The 18,863-nt window shown below is 39.5% G+C and overlaps 1 protein-coding gene across 1 annotated transcript; it reads right to left on the bottom strand.

Moving 5' to 3' along the window:
- Positions 1-7,695: 7,695 nt before the first annotated feature.
- LOC113099068 (CD48 antigen-like) lies at positions 7,696-9,515 on the bottom strand. The gene is made up of 3 exons (XM_026264148.1): positions 9,164-9,515; positions 8,528-8,851; positions 7,696-8,062 (listed from the first exon to the last, which is right to left on the bottom strand). Exons 1-3 carry the CDS (start codon positions 9,210-9,212, stop codon positions 7,755-7,757), a joined length of 681 nt encoding a protein of 226 aa, XP_026119933.1. The 5' UTR covers positions 9,213-9,515; the 3' UTR covers positions 7,696-7,754.
- Between the last annotated feature and the right edge of the window lie 9,348 nt (positions 9,516-18,863).

The raw sequence follows: 18,863 nt of genomic DNA, 5'->3' as shown, positions 1-18,863 counted from the left end.
AATCTACCATCCTTCATATCAATTATTGTGATATCTCTTACTGTAAATCACTGCAAATCAAACATATGGTTTGTCCAGCAAACCAGATTGAATTTCAATTTCCAATAACGTTATCACTTTTTATAATTCAAGGAAAAATATTCTCTGGCCATGAAAACATTATCCTATCATTATGATAAATTTAGTTTCTAAATTTAAAGCTTGTAGCTAAAGACCAAAACATTTCAGTGACTCGTAATGTGAGTGGGGTGGAGTCCAGAGCCAATCATTTTATATATGGGTTTTTAATAATTCAACTAGTAATACATCAAACTACAAATCACACAGAGTAAATATGCGTACGAAAATACAGACAATAAACATTTACAAGACATAACGGAATCCAAATAAAAGGGAGAGAGAGAGAGAGAGAGAGAGAGAAATGGAGAGAGAGAGAGAGAGAGAGAGAGGAGTGGAGAAAGCGAGAGGGATCACAGAATGAGCTCAGGTATGAAAATCAGTCAGTAAACCTTTGGAAGCCAACAACAAATCAGATCATAACAACACTTTAAACCAGCATTTAAATCTCCATAGAAAAGTGATACTTGCATGGCCCAGCGTGTGAGCGTGGTCTTTTTGTGAAGCTTTGTGCGCTGTTCCCGTTGAAACAGCCATGTGCCATGAAACGGAGGCCATGTGACGCGCGTGCACGCTGCGCTTGGCGTGAGCGTGAGCGTGGAGCACGTGGTCCTTTGTTCTGTCCTCGCGCGGTATTTGAAAGGTTCAACAAACATTGTTCCAGAATTCGTCTTCCTTGCGTGGAGAGGCGAATAGTTGAATAAACTTAGTAAAGAAAAGAAAAGAAAACAACGAAAATGAAAGTTTCCAAATGAGCCATGAAAATGGCTTTCCTCTCCTCAGTCCGTGTGCTGAGGGGGAAGGAGAAAATGAGCGCGGCCCGAGGCCGCGCGGAGCGACGTGTCCGAGAACGGAGAACGGGAAGAAGAGCAAGAAGAGAGAAGAGAGGGTGGACCTTGTTTGGTCAATTCTTATAGCTTGAAATAGTTCACGCCCATTTTCGAGGGAGCATCCAATGAATGTCCGCGATCTGAAGCGGAGGGAAAGTTCCTTTGTCTCGGTTGAGACAACCCCCTGATGATTTAGGGCCTGTCCGATTTCATCAGGAATATTAAAGCAAGTTCATTATTCCAGATTAAATACAATTTTCATTACTTTGCTCTAGATAAATGGGTCTGTCAAAGCATGACGATTAGAACAAGACTAGACATAATATATATATGACCAAAGATCTAATTTTTAGATCGAATTACACATTTAAAGATTTGTTTAACACATGATAACACTGCAGATGTTGGGAAACATCTAAATGTACCAAAAGGGAATACGTAATACATTTATAAAACATGAAAACAGAAAGTTAATGAATACATTCCATAGAATGCATTGTTCAAAAGAAGCCAGTGACTTGGCTTCTCTCCTGTCCTGTGTGGTCGTAAAATTTTACGAGCTACCAAGGAGTGTGGGGGTTGCAGAACATTTCTTTTTTTGAGAAAGTTAAAGTGAGGAGAGACATTTCCTAAAGTATGAGCTTGCAACTTATACTCTTCACATAACAAGGATTAACCATTTTATGCAATCCAAAAACATAATTAAAATACATATTAATAATAAAATGAAAGTAAGGAACTTATACGAAAGGTTTCCTCTTGTGTATGTTGGAATGTGGTTGGTTTAGTGTCTCCTTTGAGGCTCGCCCACGTGACTTTGGAATTTCTTGTCGTAAATAACTGTCACTCAAGGCAGGATGTATTAGAGTCAGGATTCATTAATATGGGACAGATGGCTGAAATACCATCAGCTCATTAGTGTTACAACATACTGATCTTTTCTCATTCTCTCTAGGAACATGTTCAACACGTCAGGCGAGTGCTTCAGAGGCTGTTAGAGAATGGGCTTTTTGTTAAGGCGGAGAAATGCGTTTTCCATGCACAGTCTGTTCCTTTTTTGGGATACATCATCTCGGCCGAGGGGGTGCACATGGATTCCGACAAGATCCAGGCTGTGGTAAATTGGCCAACCCCAGAGTCTCATAAGGCCCTTAAGGTTTCTGGGCTTTGCCAATTTCTACCAGCGGTTTATTCGCAATTTCAACCAGCTAGCCGCTCCTCTGACTTCCTTGACCTCCATCAAGACTGCTTTCGGGTGGTCTAGTGCAGCAGAAGCTGCATTTTCCAAACTCAAAGGCTGTTTCGTTTCAGCTCCCATCCTTATTGCCCCTGATCCTTCCCGGCAGTTCGTGGTGGAGGTTGACGCGTCAGAGGTGGGAGTTGGCGCGGTCCTATCCCAGCATTCCCTCATGGATGGTAAGGTGCATCATTGCGCGTATTTTTCTCACCGTTTGTCCCCCGCTGAGGGTAATTATAACATTGGTAACAGAGAGCTGTTGGCAGTCAAGCTCCCTTTGGAAGAGTGGCATCATTGTTTAGAAGGTTCGGAGGTTCCTTTTATTGTTTGGACCGATCTAGGTAGGATCAGTGGGTCGTTTAGATTTTTCTATTTCTTATCATCCAGGTTCTAAGAATATCAAACCGGATGTGTTATCCCGTATTTTTGATGTTTCGGATCCCCCATCTTTTTCCGAACCCATTGTACCAGAGAAGTATTTATTTCTGCAGTCACGTGGGACATCGAGTCAAAGGTTCGCACAGCCTTGCAAGTATTATGTATTTTCTTCATATTTTTTTTTAATTGCATAACTTCCTCATTATACAATTGCGCCCCTCAGTGGCCACATGTGGTGGCTTTTTAGACAAGTCACAACCATAAAATGCATTTGTTTCTCTCCGTCTTTTTTGTTTTCACCTGTTGATGTTGTGCTCATCCATTGTTATGTACTTGTGCAGGTTATCTACTCATGTTATGAGGAGAAAGTGCTTAAAGTGTAGTATTTCAGATTCAGATGCCTCTAATCCTTTTCAAATTAATACTTAATAAATAAAGAGGCTTTCGGGTTAACATTGTTTTCACAATGAATTTGACGTTTTTGTTTTTAAATAAAATTCTTATACAGTGACTATAAAGCCAAAGGTGTTCAGTGGAAGTAGAAACTAATAATATGCTTTTATTTTCACCTGGTGGATGAAACATTGAGTCCTTTATTTAATGATAGACTCTCATAGTCTATGTTGTTCTCTCCACTGTGAATTTATTAGTGCATTATGTGGCTCATCACAGATTTGAGAGTTGAAAAAAAGATGTTGCATTGGACACTTTTCACAAAAGATCTAATATTAATATTCACAGTGCACACACTGCTGTCAATCTGGGAGAGTTACACTCTGTGTGCTGTAGAGTGCAGCATTTAACTTCCTTCCCTTCCTTCCATCTAACCTACTAAAAGAGGTGCTTTCGTCATAGATCCTCTCCTGAATATTATTAACTTGTCATTGTCGTTAGGATATGTCCCAAAAACCTTCAAACTGGCTGTTATTAAGCCTCTCATAAACAACAACAACAACTTGACTACCAAATAATGAATTACTTACAGACTCTCAAGAGCTAACCTGTGTACACACAGTGACAAAAATGATCTATTATTATTGAAATATGTATTTGTATTGATTCTTATTGTGAATCTCACAAACTGATGGAGCTCACAACATATTTCAAAACCTTCAAGAAAGACGAAAACTACCTTCTTTTGGCACATTCTTTAAATTTTCTCAGATAATGTTTTGAATGCTACATTGTTTATCATACAAGCAATGTATCATACAAGAGTAACAAATCTAACAGTACTGACATGGCAGATTTCACAAGTCAGCTCGTGCAGGAGTGAAACTGCAGAAACTGTTGCTGTGAAGATCTCAACTGATTGTGGAGGCTGGAAGCTTCTTTCAACACTGAGGAACAGAGAGGGTGAAGATTCTGGAAAACAACTTTGTACTTAATTTTGATGGAGCAAGCGTGCTGCTCGTTCACTGATCACAGAGAGAGGGAGATCACATACAGTATAAACCTGGAAAGCTGCTGGTCCAGACTTTCAGAGAACCAGTCTTGAAGCCCAAAGTTCAAGTTAAAAGATGGTTGATGAAGAGATACTTTAAATATCACCAATATAGGACACTGGTCTTTTAAAGTGCTTTTTATTTATAGGTTGAGGATGGAGACACAATGTAAACAGGAACCAAGAACAAGGATGCCTCTCAATGTTTTTTAAACATCAGTAGAAGAAGAGAGTCAGGAGTGAACAACAGCTGAAAGAAACAAACAGCAACACAAAAACAAAATCACCAAATGAAAGGAAAAAAAATGCAATTATAATGAAATATATATTTTTTTAATTATACAAAAATAAATCACTGTAACTTTACACACTAAAACATAACACACACACACACACACATATATATATATATATATATATATATATATATATATATATATATATAAATATAAATATATATATATATATATATATATATATATATGCAGGGGGCTTGTTCAGACTGTCAGCAAAAATCTGATTTTTGCATATCCAGATATCATTTAGATGGGTTTTTCAAAGGTTTTTCCCGCAACTCGGGTATCCCGGGGCCTCATGAGGGAGGATCAGGCTGTCATATGGTTACACCATCCAGCTTATTTGGGTTGATTGGATCTGCGTCCTAACCTTGTGCTTGAAGTAAGCAATGTCAAGGACACAGATGCTCATCCTGTCTCTATCTGAACCAGAGATTGGTTTGTGACCATCAGTCTAAGGATGCGTACTTCTGCATCCAGATCATCAAGAGACACAGGAAGCTCCTCAGGTTTACTTTTTGAATAAAGTTTGCCAATACTTTATTATTCCGTTGGTGGCTGTCACATTAGGTCAAGGACTGACAACATGGCTGTGGTCTCATACATTGGTCAGAGAGGATTACACTCTTGCCCCCTGTCAGGTTGGTGAGACGTGTTCTTCTTTGGTAGCAGACCAGGTTCCTGTCGTTTAGAGCAGTTCATGTCCCGGGTCACCTGACCTCAGGAGTGGACTTACTCTCGCACCCTCAGTTGGGTGAGTCTCATATTGCAAGGTTCGGCCGAGCAGAAGTGGATTGTTTGCTTCGAGCATGTGCATTGCCTGCTCTGGTTTCCTTGTCTCCTCCGTCACCTCTGGGTATGGACGCTCTTGCCAAGAATGGACCAGGATCAGTCTTCTGCCTTCCAGTCGACCTGATTGTTTCCAAACAATTATGCTCAGAGTTAGATTGATCTGAGTGAACATCTGTTTTTGGTGATGCCATTTTGGCCCACTCATACATGGCACTGTATGCTCTTATGCAGACACTTCTGGACCCAGTCCATTACCCTTAAGGACCTGCCACAGGTTTATATGGCTGCCATATCTACTGAGAGTCACCCTTAGAGGTATTTCAGAAGGATGTCACCCTCTGGTTTTCCATTATGCAGGGACGAGATGGCTAAGGCCTTTCCACCCAGCACGGATCCTTTTTGGGACTTATTTAGATTGGAAGGCCTGGCAGGCCATCCATTTGAGCAGTTTAAGTTTGTCAGATAACTTTTGAAATCGTCTTTCCGCTATTAGAGGAATGAGGATCTGCCGGCTCTGCCAGCACCTCTTGTATGGACATTTGCCCAAGGTCGGTTAAGTCGTACTGCTTCCTCTAGGCCTAGTATATCCTGAGGCTGCTTCAACACTGTTCACTTTCAGAAAGTGGTAGGAGGCTTTATCCCTTGTTATGCGGGGTCAGATAGTACTATATCTTTAGCCTATGAGGCAAGTGGTGTGACTTCGCCTCTAAGGTGCGTGCTAGTTTTACAAGAGCTTTGTATGGAGATGTCTGTGCTGTGGCAGGTAGGTCCTCTCCTAGCAATTTCATCAAACTTGTCTGGATGTGAGGATGGCTCTTGGCTCCCGGGTCTCTTCCACTTGAGAAGACCTTTTTCTTGGTCTTCCAGCTATCTCAGGAATGTCAGGCATTATGGTATAGCGTTCCAGCATACCACACCAGAGGTGTTCCCAAAGCAATGACGTCATCGCAGCATCTCGTTCCCTATTCAGGGAAGCAAGCTTACATACGTAACCGAGATGTATTCTATGGTCTTTGCTGTAGAATTGTTTTTCAGATAAACAAGTATTTTAACTTAGCATGTTATTTAAATTATCAGCAAATTATGGTATTTATATGCTTTAGTAGAGTCAAAGTCTTACACACAGCACCTTTAAGGCATAAATATTACCAAAGCAAGATGCCCTGTTGAAATATATAACATGCATGGCTTATTTAAACTGCAAAGGTAAAATATAAATGCAAATTAATAAGACCGATCTGAAGGGGGAGGAGAATTTATATGTGCATCATTTTTTCACCAAAAAAGATTTCCTCATATGATACATCTGTGTGTCCTCGCTCATGACTCCTCAGGACGCCTCTTCACTCCTCAATCTTCACCTCCTCATGGTGCAAGTAGAGAATTTAGACGTCTACAAGATGTCTGAGCTTGATCAGTATTTCATATCTAAACAGTTTAATATAATGTTTGATCTGCTGCAACAACATCCTGCAAGGAAACATCAAAATAATCAAAATTAAAATCAAGTTCAAACACACTGAATTATAAAAGTGAAAGACAAACAATGGCTCTATTTCCACAGTTGAGCAGAATGAGTGAAGAAAAGCTTTCAGCGTCATCACATCAGAGAGAAACTCAGCAGTGTGATAACATATTCTCAGACACATACACAACAGACTTCAGGTTTTTAAAGAAGCTGAGGTGTTTACACACACACAAAAGTCAGAGTTCACACAGAAATAGGATAAATCTTACACAGAAATATGATATATCTTACCGTACGCTTAACTTGATCTGCAGAGAATGTTGTATTAGCATAAACTATCTCTTCCTCTTGAGCCGTAACTGTTTTAATAATAATCACATTTAATAAACCGAACTACATTTAATATATATATATATATATATATATATATATATATATATATATATATATATATATTTAATTGTGTATATATATATTTAATTGTGTGTATATATATATATATATATATATATATATATATATATTTAATTGTGTATATATATATATATATATATATATATATATATATATATATATATATATATATATATTGCATGTCAATACTTGCCTTCTTTTCTCGATAGTTTATGCTTCCTGTAGCAGTAGATCAAACCTGCAACTACAGCTAACAGCAGCAGCAGAGCTATAACAACTATTGACTTGAGACGTGAACTCTCTCCTCGTTCTGTAATGCACAGAAAAGAGCCAATAGTGTAATCTTAATAATTTAAACTTTTAAAATAAATAATTATTGTGATGGAATCTTTTAAATAACTATTACATTTTACTTAAGCATGTATTCAAGCAAAGTACTTTATTTACTTTATTTACTTTCCCAACATATTTGCAGTATTTACAATCATTAAAGAAATTATTTTATGATTTTTTTTTTTATTAAAAAGGCATGCCATTTTTTTTTACCCACCAACATTCTTTCATTTAAGACAAATGTCACACCATGACTGGCTAGACAAATACTTGTATATGATAATATCTGATATTACTTGTATATGATAATACTAATGTAATGATAAAACTGTCAAGATGTAAATAATGTTATAGATGAGAGAACACCTCAAAGAACATAGACATTTAGACTATAGACAGCACATAGACTATTTGTATTCATTTAACACAATTAGAGGAAAAGAGATCATGTGATACCTGGACATGTGTGACAGAGTTGAGTGATGTCCAGATGTGTGGTCTGGTTTGTGATGGGATTGTTGATCACACAGCTGTAGGTGTTGTTCTCCTGATATTCCACCTCCAGAGGTAGAGAGAGACTGATGCTGAGATCAGACACACTGATGCTGGACAATAAACTGTTTCCTTTGTACCAGGAGAGAGTCACAGCACTCACATTCACAGCTGAACACAACAGTGAACAATTAGACACTGAAGATGATGATGAAGAACAGTTTGAAGAGTTACTGCTGATGATAGGAATGGGAAGAGGAGCTGAAAAAAAAAACATTACAAATATAAAAGTTGTTCAGCAGAAACAACTGAAAAAAAATTCTGCCTTTGCTCTTTGTTTGTTTTTACTTTGACTTCTGATGCTTTCAAAATGTAACAGACATTGGTGGTGACACTACAGACATTTAGTTGCATACTAAACTGACTTTTAATTCTCACACCAATTTATCCATCTAAACTATAATGTTTCAATTCTCTTTCTAAACGTGGCTTTACAAGTTGTCCAACTATCATTGTACCTTCTATTCATAAGTATGTAAAATGTAAATGTAAAACAATAGCTATTATAAGGGAAGTGTCTTGTAAAACGGGGTGTAGAAAATACGTTTCACTCACACTTTGGTTTGTCATTGAATGCTTTAAACCACAGATGAATCAGGAGAATTTTTTTTTTTTTTGAGAATTAACACAGTCTGGATCATCATTGGCAGGAAACTAGTTACTCACCATAGACAGAAACACTGAATCTCTTGTATGAGTTTCCTCTGTTCCTGAGGATCAGTAGTTTATAAAGTCCAGTGTGTTCAGATCTGATGTTTCTGATGGTCAGAGATCCAGTTTGATTGTCCATCTGGAGTCTTTTCTCAAATATTGTATAAGTGGCATCTATATAAATATTATGTCTGTGGATATCAGCTATTCGACTCTCTTTAGGTCCAAACATCCACAGTACCATATCGTCTCTCTGTACTCTAACATCAGTGTTTAGAGAGACAGAATCTCCTTCAGTCACTGACACTGACTTCACTTCATCTGTATCACCAAACACACCTGGAGAAAAACAGTTTATAAAGCAAATGAAAGATCAAACAGAATATTAGTGAGGAAGATCCAGCAGGACAGACGTTATTACTCTTAAGGCAAGCCACTTCAGACCAAAAAAAAAAAAAAAGTTGTTATTTTTATTCCGAAGGTTTATTAGGCTATTATTTATTCCTTTTTTTTTTTTTATCAAGAATTCAAGAATTCATTATCCAATATTCAGATTTTCTGTTGTAGAATGCATGCTATTGAGTTCATATATATAAAAAAATGTTTCTAATGATTCTTAATTTGCAATAAATTGAGAAAGTTATAACATACCAGTCGATAGCACAAGACACAGACAGAAGAAAGATGTGCTGTTAAGCATTTTTTCGTAACCTCTTCATAAACACCCAACAACTGTCTAAACATGACACAAAAACTAAGTGCGTGTGAAAAACAACTTCATCGACCTGGTCCTCTGCTCACAAAAAGATGTAGCTAGAGTGTTCCATCACCTCTTCAGTAACAACATCCAAGAATAAAAAAATAAAAAATAAACGTTAACGAGAGAAATAATCAAATTGGCTATATGAAGATTATTCCAGGTTTGAATGTTCAGTTCTGAAAAATAAAGTCACACATTACGATACACTTAGACAACCCCTCCCTCTCTCCCTCTCACTCTTTATCCACCCCTGATCTGCAGTATGAGTATAGTAATCTTCGTCTCTACTAGAACAAGCAGCGCTAAGTTCTCATACTACAAATGAACTTCTTTAAGTTTAGTGCGAATCCCTCTCTTAATCCGTATTCTTTAAAAAAATATTAGTTTTTTTATATTAATAGTTTAAATATGTAATTTTTAAAAAATAATTTTGCCAAGTAATAATAAAAATAGTAGTAATGACAATAATAATTCACTATTAATTCTTCTGCATTAAATACTTCAGTGCTTATATTGAGTTCATCCATAATTTTGATTGTCTTTTGTTTGCATCTGTGCTGCCGAGTTGAATAATTTATTAAGAGCCCGTCAATTCCATTTACAAACCCGATTCCAAAAAAGTTGGCACACTGTACAAATTGTGAATAAAAACAAAATGCAGTGATGTGGAAGTTTCAAATTTCAATATTTTATTCAGAATACAACATAGATGACAAATCAAATGTTTAAACTGGGAAATGTTTAATTTTAAGGGAAAATAAGTTTATTTAAAATTTCATGGCATCAACACATCTAAAAATTTGGGACAAGGCCATGTTTAGCACTGTGTGGCATCCCCTCTTCTTTTATAACAGTCTGCAAACGTCTGGTGACTGAGGAAACAAGTTGCTCAAGTTTAGGAATAGGAATGTTGTCCCATTCTTGTCTAATACAGGCTTCTAGTTGCTCAACTGTCTTAGGTCTTATTTGTCACATCTTCCTCTTTATAATGCGCCAAATGTTTTCTATGGGTGAAAGATCTGGACTGCAGGCTGGCCATTTCAGTACCCGGATCCTTCTTTTACGCAGCCATGATGTTGTAATTGGTGCAGTTCACGAGTTCATGCTTACATATGCGTATTTGGCGTGCTGTCCGGGGAAGGGCTCAGATCTCGGGAATGGCCCAAACCTAGAGTACCCCCCCCTTCCCCGTCTAGTTGTAAAATTAACTCGAAGTGAGGAAATGTGGTGGAGGAGGGATGTTGATAAACCATCGATGGATAGAGGTAAGTCAGCGGTATTTATACTGTGGTATTTATTACTAGACTGTGGCCCACCGGTGTTGATTAGGCTAAATATCTGACGCGCTCCTCACGAAACTTGTTAATAAATCATAATTTCACAAGTGCAAGTTTACATATGATTAGCTATGGAATAGGTATGGAATGCGTATTTGGCACGTTGTCTGGGGAAGGGCTCTGAGCTCGGGAATGGCCCAAACCTAGAGTACCCCCAAAAAGCAATTGTATGAAGGACAGCCGCCAGATTAAGAATGCCCCCCAAAAATTGTACTGGCGGGGGATAATTTTTATTTTTCCTGCATACTCCGGTGGGAGCGACTTAAGAGTTGGAAGGATAGGCCCTACCGGCTGCAGGTACTGGACTATGTGGTTTGGGGCGCCCGGTCAGTAGGGCTCAAGCCAATGCTCAACGGGAGTTCACAGCGTTGGAACGGGTGAGCTCTACCGGCCGATGAGAAGGAGCAGCATGGTTGTATAGCTGACCGGGAGTGCCCGAGTAGCCTCGACTGGAATAGCTCACGGTGTCAGTGTACAGGCCCTACAGGCTGACAAACCCCTGCTATTCAGTGGGCGAAGGGCAAATGGCTGACCGAGAGGGCCCATGAAGCCTCCGACTGGAGATTAAAACTCAGGACAATAGACGCCTGGGTCCTCTCATTTTGGCAGATAAAAAGGATTTGGGATGACCAACAAGGAGGGCTCTTGTGACAACCAACAGGAGATTGCTACTCACGGCATCGCATGGATGAGACTTGCTTGCAGGTGGCAAGTATAGATACCTGACCAAGAGAACTCTCGCCGACGTCTGAAGGGAGCACACACATCAGACGGGGAATCCTCGACGAATGGGGAGAGAGAAAAGGAAAACCTGATGGGGAGAGAGAAAAGGAGAACTCTCGCCGATGTCTGAAGGGAGCACGCACATCAGACATGTAAGCCTCGCCAAGCGGGGTTAAAAGATGTGAGGGTAGCTGAGAGGGTTTTAGGCAGCATTTGGCGGGAGGTCGAGACTCATGGCGTCAAACTCCGAAGGGAGCACACGCATCGAATGGGTAAGCCTCATTGAACGTAGAAATGGAAAAGGTAAGGTTGTGTGGCCAGGAGGCTCTCACCAGCATCCAACAGGGATTTCTTGCTCACTGTATCATATGGGTAAGCTTCGCAGGCCGTAGGATGGAAAAGGTAAGTTTATGTGGCCATGAGGCTCTTGCCAATGTCTTATGGGGGCTCGCTACTCACGGCATAACAAAAATGGAAAGGTCTGGCCAGGAGGCTATCGCTGGCGTCCGATGGGAGCACACGCATCGAACAGGTAAGCCTCACTAGCCGAAGGATGGAAAAAGTAAGGTTGTCTAGCCGGGAGGCTCTCACCTACATCCGATGGGAGCTCCAACTCCAGTCATCAAACGGGTAAGCCTTACTGGCAGAAAGACGGAAAAGGTAAGGTTGTCTAGCTGGGAGGCTCTCACCTACATCCGATGGGAGCTCAAATTCCTGGGATCAAATGGGTAAGCCTCTATGGCAGAAAGATTGATAAGGTTGTCTAGCCGGAAGGCTCTCACCTACCTCGGATGGGAGCTCAAACTCCTGTCATCAAATGGGTAAACCTCTCAGGGTGTAAGACGGACAAGGTAATGTTGAGTACCCGGAGGGAGCTCAATACTCGCGGCTCCAGATGGGTTAGTCTCTCCAATCATAAGAGGGGAAGTTAAGGTTGTTTAGCTGGGAGGATCTCGCCGACGTACGATGGGAGCATACTGCATCGAATGGGTAAGCCTTGCTTGCCGTAAAAAAGAAAAGGTAAGGTTGTGTAGCTGGAGAGGCTCTCGCCGGCATTCGGCGGGAGCGCGATGTTTGTGGCACCAGATGGGTACGCCGGTAGTAGGACGGAAGGCCAAGAATGTTTGACCGGGAGGCCTCTTGCGGCCTTTGATGAGAGTTCAATACTCACGCACGGACGGGTAATCAATGCTGTTAGTTTGTCAGAAAAGGCAAGGTTGCTCGACCGGGAGGCTCTCGTGGCATCTGACAGGAATTTAATACTCTCTGTATCAGATAGGTGAGCCTTGCCTGGAAATTGAAAGAGAAACATTTACTCCGCTGGGAGCACTCTTGCTATGAGGATTACTTTGCGTAGGTGTTTAGCAAATCCAATAAAATGCTTCCAATAACATCATCAAATCTTGGTTCGGCTTGCATTCGAAGTTAAGCATACAACAAAATATAATTTCCTTTGTCAGTGTACCCCAAATAAGTGCCATGAATCTGGATGCATGGGCATAGCTTGATAGCTGAGGTGATGTTAACTTTTGCCAGCCAAGTGCCAAGACCCAATACTTTTTTTTCTCCAAATTGATTGCATGATCATTGTTCTACGTTTGGGAGAGAGAATTCATCAAGAGCAATCTAGATGAGTATTCTTGAAAACATCAAATTATATGGAGCTGACAGAACGATTAGGAGTTTCTTATCCCAGAATTTTCAGATTAGCCACTCCATTGGGCTAATGAGAAACATAGAAGGTGGGGCTTAAAAATTGCTGATCATAAACCCTTCTTTGTTACATGCCACCTATGGGGGAAAGCTGAACAGGTTATTTCAGTGAAATATCTGAACGTAATAAAAAATGGCAACATTTGATGTCCACATTCAAGGATTTATGTTTGCTGTAGCATGCCTGTCATAAAGAATTGTCCAAATATTAAAGATTGTGTACATTTGAATTAAATGTTTAGCCAAACGAGGACTAGACAGTGTACAGTGACATGTAGAAACTATTTTCGTTGGTGCCCTTTGAAGGCTTTTGATATAATGTGCATGTATATTATAATGTTTGCAATACATTATGTTAAGTTTGTTCAGTGGAACAGTATAAATAAATAAAGCTAAATAAAGCAATTTTAAAGGATTTTGTTTGGGGAAAATAAGTATTTGACACATCAGGCATTTTCCTCTTAACCACACAAAGAAGCAAGTACCTGGTACCGCTAGCGCAAGGGCTTGTTGACTGGCTGCATACAACACTGCGGCCAAAAGAGCCGCAGTAAAAAGGTTGGAAGCCTGCCACTGTGACCCAGTGCTTACAGACAGCACCTGGAAAAATCCCCAGTATAGATCTCATCGTTTTGTGGGAGAAGCTGAGTCTGACACATAATGGCAAAAGGTGCAAACCCAGTGCTGGTAAACCGTCAATGGATAGAGGTAAGTCAGCGGTACTTATACTGTTGTATTGATTACTTGATTGTGGTCCACCGGTGTTGGTTAGGCTAAGTACCTGACGCGCTCCTCCCAAACCTTGTTAATAAAACATCATTATGTGTCCGGCATTGTCATGTTGGAAAATGCAAGGTCTTTCCTGAAAAAGAAGATGTCTTGATGGGAGCATATGTTGTTCTAGAACTTGGATATACATTTCAGAATTGATGGTGCCTTTCCAGATGTGTAAACTGCCCATGCCACACGGACTCATGCAACCCCATATCATCAGAGATGCAGGCTTCTGAACTGAGTGCTGATAACAACTTGGGTTGTCCTTGTCCTCTCTAGTCGGGATGACATGGTGTCCCAGTTTTCCAAAAAGAACTTCAAATTTTGATTCATCTGACCACGGAACAATTTTCCACTTTGCCACAGTCCATTTTAAATGAGCCTTGGCCCAGAGAAAATGCCTGCGCTTCTGGATCATGTTTAGATATGGCCTCTTTTTTGACCTATAGAGTTTTAGCCAGCAATGGCGAATGGCACGGTGGATTGTGTTCACCGACAATGTTTTCTGGAAGTATTCCTGAGCCCATGTTGTGATTTCCATTACAGGGGCATTCCTGTATGTGATGCAGTGCCATCTAAGGGCCGAAGATCAAGGGCATCCAGTATGGTTTTTCAGCCTTGACCATTACGCACAGAGATTGTTCCAGATTCTCTGAATCTTTGGATGATTTTATGAACTGTAGATGATAATAACTCTTTGCAATGTTTCTCTGCGAAACTCCTTACTGAAATTGCTCCACTATTTTTTGCCACAGCATTGGGGGAAATGGTGATCCTCTGCCCATCTTGACTTCTGAGAGACACTGCCACTCTGAGAGTCTCTTTTTATACCCAATCATGTTGCCAATTGATAAGTTGCAAATTGGTCTTCCAGCTGTTCCTTATATGTACATTTAACTTTTCCGGCCTCTTATTGCTACCTGTCCAAACTTTTTTGGAATGTGTAGCTCTCATGAAATCCAAAATGAGCCAATATTTGGCATGACATTTCAAAATGTCTCACTTTCAACATTTGATATGTTATCTATATTCTATTGTGAATAAAATATAAGTTTATGAGATTTGTAAATTATTCCATTCTTTTTTTTACTCACAATTTGTAAAGTGTCCCAACTTATTTGGAATCGGGTTTGTAACACAAACCTTTAAAAGGTCTTTAGACAGGGTGTTCATTTTAGTGTTCATTGATCCTCTTGGAGAGAAGAGCTCCGTGGATTCTCCTCACATTGACAGATCCAAACTGTAGTGTATCTAACACGTTTGATACAGATGTGTCCTGTTAATGTTCAGAATTGCTAAAGGCATTATTAGATACAGTGTACAGGGATGACCTGACATATATTTTTGAATTAGTTTGTGATTTTCTTTTATTTTTGTTTTTGTTTTTGTCTTTGTCAGGTAGATAGGAAAGGTACTTTGTATTTTTGTTTCATTTAATCAAGTTACTTATATTTGATGACTTCTATTGTTGGTTAGTTTTTACCTTTGGTCCCCATGAAGCCATGGCAACTTGATAAAAATAATGATCTTTTATATTACGTTCTTTTTCTTTTTTTCTAGGATGGGATATAACAATGCACCTGTGTCTGTGAGAGTCTGAGTGACCCAACATGCAATTTGCAATGCAAACCACAGAGTTTGCATAACTTCAGGAAGCTTTCAGGTAAGCACACCGACATTCAACCCCATGTTCAAAGATACAGTGTGAACAGAGGAAAATGGTAGTATGCTAGTTCACACAGCTCTAATGCATGACCATTAAACCACTGAGAAGGTGTAACAGACTTGTTCCTCTCAGTTCACCTCTAGAAGTTTTTTTTTTTCTGTTGACATTTTGGTTTCTAGTTGGCCACCATTTCCTATTCAGCTAAAACTGTCACACGTGTTGGTGTGTAAAGCAATCTCACAACGAAGGCGATATCAAAAATAGTTCTTTTTAATGATCCACAGGAGAAAAAAGGGCACAACCAAACACAAATGTTCAACATCTATAGCGGACCAAGCAAAAATTTAAAACAGAGATTTTTAAATACTGGGAACGTAATCAGCGGGAAACAGAAACAGGTGTGGGGCTAATTAATTAACTAAACAAATAATTAATAATAATAATAATTCTTTACATTTATATAGCGCTTTTCTAGACACTCAAAGCGCTTTACATAGACAGGGGGTATCTCCTCATCCATCACCAGTGTGCAGCATCCACCTGGATGATGCGACGGCAGCCATATTGCGCCAGAACGCCCACCACACACCAGCTTACCGGTGGAGAGAAGACAGAGCGATGAAGCCAATCAGTAGACATGGGGATTGTTAGAAAGCCATGACGGTCAGAGGCCAATGGGCGAATTTAGCCAGGATGCCGAGGTCACACCTCTACTCTTTCCGAAAGACATCCTGGGATTTTTAATGACCACAGAGAGTCAGGACCTCGGTTTAACGTCTCATCCGAAGGACGGTGCTTGTTGACAGTATAGTGTCCCCATCACTACACTGGGGCGCTAGGACCCACACAGACCACAGGGTGAGCACCCCCTGCTGGCCTCACTAGCACCTCTTCCAGCAGCAACCTAGTTTTCTCAGGAGGTCTCCCATCCAGGTACTGACCAGGCTCAGCCCTGCTTAGCTTCAGTGGGCAACCAGTCTTGGGCTCCAGGGTGATATGGCTGCTCGACGTAATAAGAAAAGGAACATGACCAAATAAGGAAACTCAGTAAGAACAGAAGTTTATAACTGTGACAAAAACTCAACCTCCGTGACAACTTTTTCATCGGATGGTTAAGGTTAAACATATTTATAATAGTCTGAAAAATCCTAACTGTGGAGAATATGAATTATAATATGCTTATTACTGTAACATCCTTTTTAAGGCATCAGCTCAGTTTTAACTTAAGCAACATGAAACGACAGGAAACTAAATTTATTACACTTACAATGCTTCTTATTACTTTTATTTCAATCATTTCCATATTTAATTTGTGGAAATGCAATTTGTGGCCGAACAATGAAATCTGTTTGTAATCTGTTTTCTGGGTCTCTCGAACTTAAACTAATGCCACCATAAAGTCAAAAAGTTTCTTGCTATTTACTTTCTTTAGTTTTGAAGCATGATGCTTTCCCCCAAACTCCAAATCTTAATGACAAGCTACATTCAACACAATAAAAATGTTACAGTTTACTGATATGTTGGGTGTTATTCAAAACCTAGAATGAAGACTGTCTAGAATGATGGCAGTGAAGCTGAAGAGAAACATAAAAGAGAAACATTCCTTCGTAAATGTCACTAAACAATGCTTTCATTTCAAGCTGATCTTTTACCTGTAGCTGTATTTAAAGTATGTATTCCAGTTCTCTGAAGCTACATTTGTTTTCTGTGAAGCACAAAGAGTGGTAAGGGAGTTTCGCAAGAACTTTTGAAAGCAGTCGCTGTGGTCACAAATACACCTTATACACACTAACACTTGAGTGCACTCTTGTGTGTCCAATAATAGGTATACGCCAAAACACCAGTAGCTGCATTCAACAATAACAAAAATGCTTGATACCCCGAACTGACCTAAATAGTTCTGACCACAGGTACCATTTTGAATCTAAAACTGAGCTGCTAGTAAATGCACAAAGCATCTCATGTTCATTCTGTATTTCAAAAAGGGCCTGTTCACACAACTTTTTCATTGCAAAACATTTTTGCAAGAAACATATCAGCTTTAATGCCATTTCCAATGGCTACATTTAATGCTGCAGTTGTAATGTTGCAGTAACTGCATATGTTTGACTTACAATAAATTATGCAGAATGAGATTTTGATCTTTAGACAGTCTATAGTCTATACTAAAAAAACACTTCTCTGGAAGTGGTCTTCAATTGTGGTCAGATTTGTATATGTGCATCTTGTGATACGAATTTCTCATATAAAATGCTTTCAGTTTATTTTGCTCTAGTTGAGCACTCTATGTTAATTTTGGCCACATATTATAACACATAACTTGAGTTTCTGGTTGGTCCAGGCAATGTTCGTGTGTGCTTTCCAAAGTGGGGTGAATGAATAGCCCTTTCTTCCACTCTTGATACCCATGGCTGAAGTGCCCTTGAGCAAGGCACTGAACCCCCAGTTGCTCCCTGGGTGCTGGATCTATAGCTGCCCACTGCTCCAGGTGTGTGTTCACGGTGTGTTCACTTCTCACTGCTGTGTGTGTGCACTTGGATGGGTTAAATGCAGAGTACCAATTCTGAGTATAGGTTACCATACTTGGCAAATGTCATGACTTTCACTTTTTATCTTCACTTTCACAATAGCTGTGTCCCAATTCAGAGGCTGCATCCTTCGAACCACATGTTGATGATTCCCTTTTCATGATAATTACATTTAAAACAAACTAAAAAGAGATTGTATGTGGCTTTACATTCTATGTAGCTTTATAATTCAATCAAATAAATCATTCAGATAATTAATTAGCTCTTATTTTAATAGTTGCATATATAGTCTGTCCTGCAAGCTGTTGTAATTTCCTACATTAGCCCCATAACTTATGATCTACTTCCTCTGTATGGGTTGTTGCTGCTGCACAATGATGCCACATAGTTTTTCATGTACATGGCTTTTTTCTCATGTTGTAGACCACAAAATAGCAATTGATTTACAGTGGAGACACAGGTTTTCACAAAAATAAATACATTTTCTAAAAAAGTTAGATGAGTCAGAAGTATAAGTGCTTGTAGTTCCAAACCAAATCCTCGTTAAAAGCAAAATGGATTGTGGATTTGGGACTTATTCTATTGTCACATACTATTTATGAAGATATGCACATTGGTGATGGACATTCAGATGGTAGAGTCAGAATTTGGCGTAAACAGAATGAGAACATGGATCCATCATGCCTTGTTACCACTGTGCAGGCTGGTGGTGGTGGTGTAATGGTTTGGGGGCTGTTTCTTGGCACACTTTAGTTTATTAATTCTTGCTTACGCAATATAAAATGTGACCAGACCTCATTAGAGAGGAAAAAATAAAAAAAAATGTATTCCATGTAGATTACATCACAGG

Source organism: Carassius auratus, unplaced genomic scaffold, assembly GCF_003368295.1.
Source record: "Carassius auratus strain Wakin unplaced genomic scaffold, ASM336829v1 scaf_tig00216852, whole genome shotgun sequence".
Taxonomy (NCBI): domain Eukaryota; kingdom Metazoa; phylum Chordata; class Actinopteri; order Cypriniformes; family Cyprinidae; genus Carassius; species Carassius auratus.
The sequence above is the reverse complement of the archived record's forward strand: the minus strand, read 5'-3'. Positions and strand labels throughout refer to the sequence as shown.

Bases quoted from the DNA above. Each gene is read 5' to 3' on its own strand.
- LOC113099068 (XM_026264148.1), bottom strand. From the start codon at position 9,212: ATGCTTAACAGCACATCTTTCTTCTGTCTGTGTCTTGTGCTATCGACT. The intron at 8,852-9,163 runs GTATGTTATAAC...GTTTTTCTCCAG, and splicing joins GTGTCTTGTGCTATCGACTG to GTGTGTTTGGTGATACAGAT. The intron at 8,063-8,527 runs GTGAGTAACTAG...TTTTTTTTTCAG, and splicing joins ATTCAGTGTTTCTGTCTATG to CTCCTCTTCCCATTCCTATC.